Source organism: Heptranchias perlo, chromosome 21 (genome assembly GCF_035084215.1).
Source record: "Heptranchias perlo isolate sHepPer1 chromosome 21, sHepPer1.hap1, whole genome shotgun sequence".
In the NCBI taxonomy this organism is placed as follows: Eukaryota; Metazoa; Chordata; class Chondrichthyes; order Hexanchiformes; family Hexanchidae; genus Heptranchias; species Heptranchias perlo.
The window spans coordinates 33,295,987-33,308,400 of NC_090345.1; the positions used below are offsets into that span (position 1 = coordinate 33,295,987).

Sequence of the window (12,414 nt, forward strand, 5' to 3'; positions counted from 1 at the left end):
GTCTCTCTCCATAACTATACTTTCCCATCTCTAGCATTATCCTGGGGAATCTATGCTGCACAATCTCTCCGGCCCCAATATTAACAGGGAGCCAGGGAGAGAGCAGGGGTGACTGCCAGCGGCTGGGAAACCCGGAAATATGGGAAACACGGAGCTCCTGCTGAATTTAATGGCCGGACTTCATTTGAATTTTTTTTCACCGTTTTCCCCCCGGCAGCCAGCCAGATTGAGAGGTTGGCCAGGCGGAAAGGCCTGCGGTACAAGGCCTCAGCCAGGGATCAGTGAGGAGGGAGGGAGGGAGGGGGAGATCACGGGGGCAGGGGGGGGGAAGAGATCATGGAAAGATCGGATCACAGGGGGATTGGCATCCGATCATGGGGGTGGGGGGGTGGGGTCGGCCGATCACTGGGGCGGGGGTGATTGGAACGTGGGGGATGGGGGGGAGCAGATCACGGCAGGTTAGTTTGGGGGACCAGGTGAAGCACTTTGATGCCTCTTGGCCCACAGCTTGGAAACCCGGCCCACAGACGTTAAATCCCAATGGCTGCTAAAATCTGAGGCACACAGCCTCATTAACATAATAAAATTATTGACCCACCTCTCGAGAGTGGGTTACTCGCCCGCCCCCCCTCCCCCAACCCGCTCTAGTTAAACCGAAGTAGGCGCATTCTTGGCGGGTTGGTGTGGGGTTTCACATTTTTAAGAATTTAACCCCCCACCCATCTCCTGCCAGTCCTGGGGATGGGCATTAAAATTCCCCCCTATGACTTTAAGGTGCTTTCTATAATGGGTTGCCCAAAACTGCAAACTGTGGCCTAACCATTGTCTTGTACTAATTTATCATTACCTCTTCACTCTTGATCTTTGCCCCATTTATAAAATCCAAAATGCTACTGGCCTTTTCATGCTTTTTTTGGCCTGCACTCCAACTTTCAGGGAATGACACTAAGAAAGTTAGGAGTATGTTTAGAGAAAGTTCTTTAGAGTTGTCAGAGAATGGAATGCTTAGTCACATGGAACAGTTGAAGTGGAGATCATTGCATCTTTTAAGGGAAAAGTGGATGAATATTTGAATTAGAGGAAGATACAGGGCTAAAGGGAGAAGTGAGAGAGCAGGGCCAAAGACTCAGCAGAAACATGATGGGCCAAGTGGCTTCCGTCTGAGCTACATCAATCGCAGTTCTGGGTCTTCATGTAGTCCTGCACAAGCAACTGCAGGTATTGCCTTCGAAAGCCTAGATCCCAGTGTCTTCACAATCCTGGCACTGAGGCAAGCATAATAGGTCACAGATATCGGGGGGGGGGGGGTGGAATTCGATAGGGCCTATTATTGGGCATAGGTAGCGTGATCCACTCTTAACCTGCGCCCAATGGCCCAGGACGAGAACTTTTCCGACCTCAGTACTCACCGTCAAGCTGTGTTGAAATCCAGGCCTTGCACGTCGATTCAATGCAATTCGCACTTTCCACCCGCAGGGGGAGCTCCAATCTCTTAAAGGGAGGATGTCTCTTAAAATCTCTTAAAGGTAGCCGATACCTGTTATTAGCTAAAAATAGAGTTATGGTAAAACATTGAATAAAGGTTGTGCACTACTAAACCCCACATACTCCAATCTGTATGCCAGACCTCACCAATCTGCTGATCTGAGTTTGTACCAGGCCTGTGAGAGTGTGTGCACCAAGATTCTCTGATGATGCACTAGAGGCCTTGGTGCAAGAGGTGGACAGAAGGAAGTACATCCTATATCCACGGTGGGGGGGGGGGTGGGGGGGGTGGTGGCAAGAGGTCCTCCAGACATATGCCCAAAAGGCATTGAGAGGCAGTAGGGGATGAAGTCAATGCCAGGCGCACAGCATCATGAACATGGATGCAATGCAGGAAGAAGTTCAATGCTTTGACACGAATGGTCAAGGTGAGTGAGATCAACAGTCAAGTGGTGTCTCCTACCTACTGCACCACTAGCCACATCCACTGCTCCCCATTACCCACATACAAACAAACTCTTTCAATCAGTACTCAACTCTGCCAATCAGATGCTTCCTCTCACCCTCACACATTACCACTGTTGCAAGCTGCCCACCCACAACTCACAGGCCACACACACTGGCAGCTATTCAACCATGGCAGGCACATCACCCAGACACACGTCCCGCTTTCTTGCAGGAGAAAGTGGCACATATCAGGAGGCAGCAAGTGGCACTGGCATTTAGCCCCTCGAGCCTGTTCCGCCATTCAATGAGATCATGGTGGACCTGTGACCTAACTCCATATATCCACCTTAGCCCCATATCCTTTAATATCCTTGCTTCACAGAAATCTATCAATCTCAGATTTAGAATTCACAAGTGAGCTAGCATCAACTGCCGTTTGCAGAAGAGCGTGTAGCAGCGTTTCCTAACTTCACTCCTGCACATCCTGACTCTAAATGTCAGGCTATGTCCCCACATCCTAGTATTCAAGTATAAGAGACCTCCAAAAACACTTACAAATACATCAGCAACCTGAAGCAATAATCCAGCAACTAACCTGTAAATCCTGCATGGTCCCTTTAAATAGCATTGGTGGGGATCCTCCAGTCACTCTAGGACATGTTCAGGTGGTCGTGGTTAAGACTGTGTGTTGAGTTGAGCATTAAGTGCCAAAATGGTGTCTATCACTTTAAGTCAGCATTGCACACTGATTGTAGCCATTTTCTCATTACTTTACATGCTTACAGCATTCAGTATTTGCGCATGCGCTAATTCCTATACCAAGATGGCGCCCGGCACACATCATGCTGGAAACGATGCCATCTTGGATGTTCGAGAGGCCGTGTAGCACCGAAACAATGGGTGCTACACAGTCCAATTTAGCGCCCCGTGTCTTTTGCACCTCATGCAGTTTATCAATTAGCTGAGCAGCTACTCACCACTGGCAGCTCCTCAACAAGACAATTGAATAGGATACGTGTAGACCAGCCCACAACTCACAATGGGTAAACACACCACAAAAAAATAATGAACACGTGCACAACATGCACTGAGACAACTCATAAAATCAATTTGCTTTTAATATATCCGGCAGTCAGCCATTTGTTTATTGTCCAGAAAACAAAGCAACGGTTGTCCAAAAGTAAATGTAACAGAAGATATTCACAGATAAAACAGCTAGAAGTTCCACGATTGTAAAAAAATATATATATAAAGTAGGAGTGCCCGTCTACAAACTCACTGGAAGAACCCGGCATTGAGAGCTGCCCGTCCCTGGCTGGTCTGCTGCTTGTGGCTGCTGCAAAGCATCATCCTTTTGGTGGTCATGGCTTGCCACTGCTTCTCATGTAAATCCACAGTGAGGCCTTTGTCCACCACAATATTGAGTACCATTCAGCTTATCTATAATATACTAAAAATATTACATCTGCACGCACTTCCTGTCAACACCTATGCTCAACCCTGCCGGAATTCGCGGAGCCAGAGGGAGAGCACCTCGTTTGCACTTGGGGCATATCTTTGCCAACCACTTGCCCAATGGCAGCAGAATTTTGGTTGGCTGTCACCCATTGGGGATGGGCAATTGCCCAGGACCCCACTCCCTTACCTCAGCAATACCCCGATCAGCCCCTTCCATGGGGCCGGTCTGGGATAATATTTTGAAAATCTTCTTTTCTTCTTCAGGGGCCCACATGCTCCCTTGTGGAAGCCGGTTTGCCTCATTTTCTTGGCGTACTGGCTGTAACCACTACACTAGGTCCCCGGTGAGTCTCGGGAGCATGGACTCCAGCCCGTCATTTGCCTTGTAAGAGGCGGGTGAATGTTTCACCCCTTACAAGGCAATTAGGAAACCTCCAGAAACAGCGGAGACCCGATCAGATGCTCCCTTGGAAGTTCCGCTGGTCTCTGCTATTTTTGTATAAAAGTTTAGGACTCACCTGCCCGAGGCTCCCCTCCCTTCTCTCCTGGTGAGACCCTCCTGAAACCCTCTCCCCACGATTTACCTTCTTGCTGGTTCCTTTGTTGCTGCGTGGCAAGCTCCTGCTTGCCTGAGATTCTGCCGGCCAGTTACTACTTTCCGCCCATTTTGGTAAGAAGAGTTAAAATCGCCTGGGCCTCACGCTGCCGCGGTCAAAGTTTGTTTGGCGCTCGCCTCGCCCATCCGTTTGCCCAATTCCTGCTCCCAGTTAAAATCGGGGCTTTCATTTCCAATAATACACTGCAGCGTTACATTTAGATGCTAATTGCACTGGGAATATTATTTCTGTTTAATACTGTTTGCTGAAAAGTATTTTTTTTGTGGTCACAGTAAATGCATTCATCTGTAGCAAGTTCGAACTTTGAACATTTGTAAGATGCACCAACTTGTTATTACAACATAGTTAACACCACCATTTATCATTGCAAAAGTGCTCTGAGCAAAGTCATGACCTTAAAGTGTGAAAATATTTTGACTGATGAGAAAGTATTGATTGCTTTGCTTACTTGGTAATCCCACTACCTACTGCATCACAGTGCAGAATATTTTTTCTAACAAGAGAACAAGAAATAGTGTACGAAATTAGTTCAGAATCTCTAGCCTGTGCCAAGTGCTGTTATGTCTGTGCTCTAACCATGCTGTTATAACATTTACATTAATAATTAGGACCAGATATAGAAACTAAAGTGAACTAAGTAATATTACAAAATATTTTACACAAGTAGAATATCAATTCAGTCAATAAGGGTTAACATTAGCAAAGTGCAGATAATAAAGTAAAAGGATTAAATACATAAAATATGGCCTGGAATGAATTCTAGGACAATGAAGTGAATAGATTCATAAATCACTTTTATAAAAATATTTCTGAAGAGTTGGGGTCAAAGTGCAATCTGTGGGTGGGGGGTTAGGGTACAGAACACTTGAAAGCAAACGATTGAAATGAGGAAGAACAGATCAGAAAGGAAGTGTGCCCGGTGAGAATTTATACAATATTAGTGATGGGCCTGCAATGTGTAAAAACTGGGAGCTATTGACAGGTTTGAGCTGGCATTTTGGGTCTATAATTTAATACATTGGGTGAAGGTTACAGTGATCTATGGAGGATATGAATTCAGTTGTCAGACAAGCTACAAAATCCTTGAAAATTGAGAAGATAAATGAGTTGCAATACATGATTACAACTGACAGAAGATGAAACCACTTGGGCAAATTTATGTGCAGTTCACCCTTTAACCCTACGGGACTGCTGTGGTATTTCTGTATCAAAATTAAATAATAAAATTGAATTTCTTCATTTTGCAAAGATGGATGTGAATTAAGAAAGGTTTTATGGCAGTGTTTTGTGTCTTTTAATTTCACTTTATATTTATATATATTGAACCTTCTAGTAAATCCTATTTTGCTAATGTTTATTGATAGAAGCATATGTATTTTGAAATCTCCAAAAGAAGTTAAAAGGTTTAACCCATAAGGAAACCAATGTTAACTAACCAGCAAAATTAGACCCTTTTTAATTACAGTGAAACATTTGTATTGTATAATATATTTGGTTTTAGGGCGGTGACAAGCTTCAGAAAGTTCTGTTTACATTTTGATGATTAATAAAATTAATATATTAAATGAACACTTTTGATAAATTTGTTTACAAATTAGCAGTTTGGCTTAAAATGTAGGTTAGCACGTTTGTGTAACCCCATCACTATTTAGCAAATTTATTCCCCAGCAGTATGTATGCTAAGACTAAACCTAAACTTTGTGATGCAACAAACTAGTTTACTTGTGATCTGAATATCGGGAGTAAGCAGCAAATATGCAAATTTATTTTGAAACAGAAAGAATACTACCTGTATTTAAAAAAATATGATATTTAATTTCTATATAAATAGCACATGGATAGCAGAGAACAAGGTAAACATTATAGCTTTATGTTCATTTAAAGCAAGTATGAGTAATAAGATCACAAATCATCGTCATTTTTTTTATCCAACAGTTTACAATGTATTATCCGTGTATAGAATATAGAAACATACAGTCCATTTGTCACTTTCTGTCCTGAAGTATTACATTTGAATATTTAAATAGAAACAATAACATGCATTTTCAAGCATGCAAAACACCTCTATTTGGGGAGACTGGTAATACTTATTTACACATTCTATTTAAGATGGTTATGTGGCTTTAGGTCATCGGGTTAGACAAGCAACAATCAGCAGGACAAATACAGCTACTAGCCAATTAAACAAAGAATAATTGACAAGTTGTCAATATTTCTCATCAAAATTCATACCATGTGGACAAATCAGCAGTGTCACTACATTTGAAATATATAGTTTATTATGGTTTCCTACTCCCGTCAAGGAGTAAATCATCACTGAACACATTTCTGTTTTTCTTAAAATTAGCAATGCTGGGTTTGCTAACTCCAGTAAGACGTCGCTGTCGATTTTACTGTCTGTAAAGGCATCCAGCACTGTTTGGAGATGTGCTGCTCCACACACCTGCTACGGTTGCAATCCGCAAACGAATAAATCCTGCCTTAATTTGTCTGTATTAAAAGGGGTGACTCTACAAAATCACAAAACGGTTTTGATTGCTTTATCCCTAGCTGATTCAAGCAGCTTCTGGAAAGTTTTAATGCCAGTTAAAGGATTGTTTGACCATGCTGAAAAATCTCTCGTTGTGTTCTCTAAAGTAGGCATGTAGCTCCTCCAGTACAGTACTATTCACAACTGGATGGGGGCGGCCCTTGGATTCATGTAAACATCTTTCTTTGCCATCACTTCGAAGACAATAGAAACCCTTGGTTTGATTAAAATAGAAATTTGAAGTCATTATCCTAGGAGGAATGTTAAGAAATGTTTCCACTTTCTGTAATTCTTCCAGAGGGTTCCTGATAAGGGTTCCACCATCGACTATATGTATTTGGTCCAGTGGAAAGTACCTTAGCCAGTTACTCATGTGGATGTCATACAGACTTCTCTGAATGGCTTTGTATTTAGTATTTAGTGCTCCATTTTTAATGACCATTTCTTCTATGGGTTGGACAGGCTTGTGGTTTTCTAACCGGTTGTAGTATACCTGGGTGTAATCTGATATCACTCTCTCTGTAGGGTCTCTCAGAATCAAGAGCAATTTGGTAGAACTGTTCATATCATGGATCCTTTCTGGAGCCTTAATAGATGTGAAATAGCCTGGGGTTTTCTCAATAGTTGTTTGGTATGGATAAGAGAAAGGCATCAGCTTCCTGTACCATTCTAAGCCTTTTATATAGTTCTCATCCCAGTCAAAGAAGTGGACTTCAGTGGCAGCGACCACAATATCAGGGTGAATGTCCAACATCTCTAACAGAGCCCTGGTCCCTCCCTTGCGCACACCAATAATGATGGTCTGTGGAATCATTTGGCTTGCAATGGAAGACTGTGGCTGTGGTGAGTTCTGTTCTGTTTCATTGCCTTCTAATCCACGGTATCTTAATGACTGAAGCAGAGTTCCTTCTCTCTGCTGAGAACTTCCCGAATGCACCCTCTCTGTTTGGGCTACCAAAAGGAGAGCCCCCACCAGTAAGCAGGCCATGGGGAGAAAATGTGCCCAGTTAGCAGTAAGGTCAGAAGTGTATTGTAATCACTTAAATGCCAGTCAACAGTTTCAGATGAAATGATGTGGGCAGAAACACACGATGAAGTGGAGTTTGGAAAGCTGCCTTGATCTGCATCTGCCAAAGACAAAATCAACAGAATGAGTGACATTGAAACAAAATGTAATACACTGTAAACACAAAATGATTTTCTTCAGAATCTTATATCTTGTCTCTTTTGCACACATTAATTATGCATCATTTTGAGCATTGCATATTGGATACTTTGTACATTTTAGCTTAAGTTGTAGTAGTCCACAAGAGTATTTTTGTTTACCTCATCTAAAACAATTAATTCATGTTACCTGTTAAAATTGGCTTCAGATTGAAAAAGAGCAACTCTCAATCATTTAACCCGTGACTCTTCGGGGTTTAAAAACTGCCCTGCTGCAAAATTGAAAGACCATTCAGAAACCATCAATTTCACATTCAGAATGAAGCTGTACGTTATACTAAACCTTATTTAAAGAGAGACTTGTGTACATATTCAAACGCCAATTTCCCAGTGTACTTATATTTGCTAATGGAAGAAATGAAGCACACTTTGGGGACTACTCAACATTTCAAAGTAGATCTCATTCATTTTTATAAATAATGTATTGCCTCTCTCTTGGTTATTGTCTCCAACTAAAACAGACTTTTGCACCAGATCTAGAACCTTAATGGGTCGGGTTTGTAAGTCCTTGATGATTGATACAGTTCTGCAGCATGAATGAACAATGCTGGCCAGAAAGGACTGGGTGCACATAGCTTATCAGATGTTTATAGTTCATTTACTTACTCAATGGCTAAGATGTAATGGAGAACAGTTAGCTTCTTCAAGATAACTCAGCATTTTATGTGTTTTAAATGAATCCTTCACAGATTCATGTAGAATGTTAATTGCATTGCTCTATTTTTCACTGCCCCTGTCTACGTTTCATTTACAATTTTAAAACTTAGTATAACGAAAAACTGTTCCTTTTACAGAGATTCACTTGTCAAATTCATGTTTATTTCAGAGATTCTGAAATCAACTGACGAGTGACTTAAGATGGATCAGGCTAACCAAGAAGTGAAACTACCACTAAAAAAATTACAGCAATAGCATTTCAATAACTTTGGGCTAAGATTGATTTCCTCCTGTACCCTCTTATCAATCAGTGGTTGACAAAATTTTAGGTCCTGTCGGAAGCACAGGGTCAATTAGCAAAAATGCAGACCCAAGATTGGCACTTTTCCTGGGCCTTAAAATCTTGCTGACCAAAGATCAAATTAGTTTGAGCAAAATTGTTCTCTTTGTATAGTCTAAGAATTCTGTACTGCTTTTCCTTTTCTTGAATTTATTCAACATTTTCTTCCTTAACTTTCTTTTTCTTTGTAAAAGTCTTCATACTTTGTGATTTTGTCTGTCACAATTCAGACATCACACCCGTCACAGGTACAAATTTCTGCATCATTTTTGTACCTGATATGCTCAAATTTCATATTCATAAAACAGCAACAAATCAGAAGTGAACAGATTGGAAATGTGCCAATTAAAAGTGGGAACAAAAGCTATGAATCAAGATGTTCAAAAATGACCAAAAAGTCAGGAAACAGATGCCAACAGCAAGCAGTAGAAAGGGAACCAATAAAATTGCGGCAAATGATTCTTCAAGAATCCTTATGGGTGCAATCTTGCTTCTAAGCTGAGGATTTAATACTGGAAATAAGAGGCCTGGTTTTAACCCTGCTGCCTGATGGGAATGAGGCAGGAAATAGCGGAAGTGTATTTACCGCTACGTTCCCGTTGTACTCTTGCTCGCCGCCATCTTGACCATGCAGTTTTCACAGTTGGCCGAGGCAGGTGGGGGCCTCGTGAATACCTGTAAATTGAGATCCTATGGTGCAGTAGCAGCAGTCCTCATCCCTATTTTCTCATTTTAAATGGGTGGCCCCCAGTGCTACCCATCCCCATTACCTCAAACAATCTATCTACTTGTATGTTATTGATACTCTTAATATTTTTAAATACTTGAATTAGATCCCCTCTCCAGCGAATCCAAACCAAGAGCACAAAGTCTATCTCCATAGCTCAATGCACTTAGGCTGGGGATCATCCTTGTTATCGTCTCTGTACCTTCTCCAGATGGGAGGAGCAGAATTGTATACAATACTCAAGATGAAGTTTCACCAAAGCCTTGTACAATCTTATTGTCATGGATCTAGTTTTGAACTGATCCATCCGGGCAATCAGTCTGGTGAATCTAGCCAAGGTGGCTGCAGTTTCCGGACATCAAGTTTGAACCTTTAGGGAGCTGTCAGTCGCAGCATTAGAAGGGTTGATTTTCACCAGTGACGCTGACACAAGACCATAAACACCGACATCGGCATGAATCGCCTGTGTCGGCATGAAGTCCCAGTGTCGGCATGAATCACCGGTGTCTGTCTGGCATGATGTGCCAATGTCTGGCATGTATGCGGGGAGGAGGCTGCTTTGGAAAATGCTGAAAGAAATTTGGGACCTGAGAAATCATAATTTATGGAATGAGGCTCCTCTGAAAAAGCAAGGGATTGAAAAGAAGGGGCTTAGTTTGTTCAATCTTTGCAATGTAATCTGTTTATTACATTCTTTGCTATTTAAGTGGCTTTGTGTTGACGTTTAATATGGTGGCATTACATACCTTATGAATATTAAATTTGTCTAAGTAAATCTGCTAAAGGACACTTTTATCACTTGCACCCCAACCAAAATGCCACACCAGCTGTGTATGAGGCTCTTGGTTAACTCTGTATTTGTGTGAGTGAAAGAAAGAGATATTAGTGAGAGGGCGGAATGTCTGTTAACGGTCTTTGTGTGGTTCTTTCTTGATGGTAATTCTCTATTCCTGCTAACAAAATTGTGCAAGATGCTAGCGGACACAGATAGTTGAATTTGAGATAGTTAGCAGGGAAAAAGGGCCTTTGGTGGGGAAAAATACCTCTCAAGCAGAAATTTAATCCCACCGTGTGCTTCTGTTATGAAAATACTGCAGGGAAAGCGAGGCAGAAGGCCAGAGTGTCCCCCATCCCCTCCCCCAGAACCAGGGAAGCCCCAGAAGTTCTGTGCAACGTTAAGGGGACGGAAATCTAGTGACATGGATTTTTTCCTCACCTTTGTGCCCGAGAAATGGGCATTCCCAGAGGCAAAGGTCAAGAAAATTATCCGCACTACTTTTTAAAATAAAAATCTACCTGGTTGCTTGGTGTGCATCTTGCACTCATTTTAAGAAAACAAAGGGATATGGTCAGTATGGGAAAAAACTGATTTGCATCAGGTTTTTGAAAGTAGGAGATTGTAAAGATGATACTTTACAAATTAGTTTCGTAGGCTTGGGTTGGTACCAATGTTTCAAGCAATAATTTCCTGGAGCCTCCTTGGAGAAATTAAGCTGCTTATTGCTAAATTTATGGCAATTAACTTTATTTTATCAAGCAATTTGGGTTTTTTTATTGCCAAAGGCAGATAAAAATCATTTACTCTACAGTTTAGATTAAAATCAAATCCTCAGACAATTGCCAATTAAAATTTTGTGGGTAAAAGTCATCTTTTGAATATTAATTTACGTCAGATGAATTGATAGTGAATGAGGCTACAAAGCAGTAGGTTTCAACTAACACTTCATTTTGTTTGATCAAGGCTAGAAAGAATAGATAATCATTTTTGTTTCATCCCCATTTATATCTGGTATCATAAAATAAAGCCTTTTATTTAATTGTATACCTGTTCTGTATATTTAAGATATCAGAGAGTACCAGCTAAAATGCAAGAATTTATACCAAATTGCCACAGTGTAGACAGATCTGTTCATTTAATAGTCAGCATATATCTCTGTGTTAACTCTCATATGTATGTTGTGAGCTGTATAAGTTGAATGTAATGGCTCAGTGGGTAGCACTCTTGCCTCTGAGTCACAAGGTTGTAGGTTCAAAATCCCACTCCAGAGACTTCAATATATAATCTGGGCTGACACTTCTGTGTAGTACTGAGGGAATGCTGCGCAGTTGGATGTACCCTTCTTTGGAAGAGATGTTAAATTAAGGCGTGGATATTAAAGATCCCATGGCACTATTCAAAGATGAGCAGGGGAGTTTGTCCTGGCCAATATTTATCCCTGAACTGACATCATTAGAACAGATTTTCTGGTCATTATCACATTGCTGTTTGTGGGACCCTGCTATGTGCAAATTGGCTGCCACATACCCTGCATTACAACAGTGACAACATTTATTTAATTGGCTGTAAAGCACTTTGGGACATCCTGAGGTCATGAAAGGCACTATATAAATGCAAGCTTTTCTTTCTTTCAATGAAAGCAAAGAAACCATATTGGTAGGACAGTCACATGGGGCCCAAATATCCAATTGGGCCCTGGGCACTTCTCTGCCGGAACTGCTATAAGGAGAACAGAAAATGGGGTGCAACCCCATTACGTCGGAATTGCTCCCCCATTTCAGCATCTGAGATTTTCCGACTGGGGAAGGAGAGAGAGAGTCTCATGGCCGCTCACCGCGTGACAAGAGGACCTGTCAGGGGTTGTTCCTAGGTCTCCAGTAAAATTCTCCCCAATGTTCATTATCTCCATCTACATCATGTAGCCAACTTATAATGCTAAGATGTTAATATAATTGATACTTACCGCTGATGTGGTTAAAAAAGGTGGTGTACAAACATTCATAAACAGCACAGTGCACTGAACCACTAATTACGGACACTACTCTTAAAAGCACCAGTACCAACCCCGTGGTGCCTGAAATAATGTCGTTTACTGTTCTGCCACCACATGAAGGAGCAGCAGAGTATGTTTGGTGCTGTTGATCAGTTGCA

At 41.6% G+C, this 12,414-nt stretch overlaps 1 protein-coding gene across 1 annotated transcript; it reads right to left on the minus strand.

Annotated features, from left to right (window-relative positions):
- Positions 1-5,896: 5,896 nt before the first annotated feature.
- On the minus strand, positions 5,897-7,567 carry LOC137340325 (heparan sulfate glucosamine 3-O-sulfotransferase 1-like). Its single transcript, XM_068002751.1, has one exon. It carries the CDS (start codon positions 7,523-7,525, stop codon positions 6,584-6,586), a length of 942 nt encoding a protein of 313 aa, XP_067858852.1. The 5' UTR covers positions 7,526-7,567; the 3' UTR covers positions 5,897-6,583.
- Positions 7,568-12,414: the final 4,847 nt, after the last annotated feature.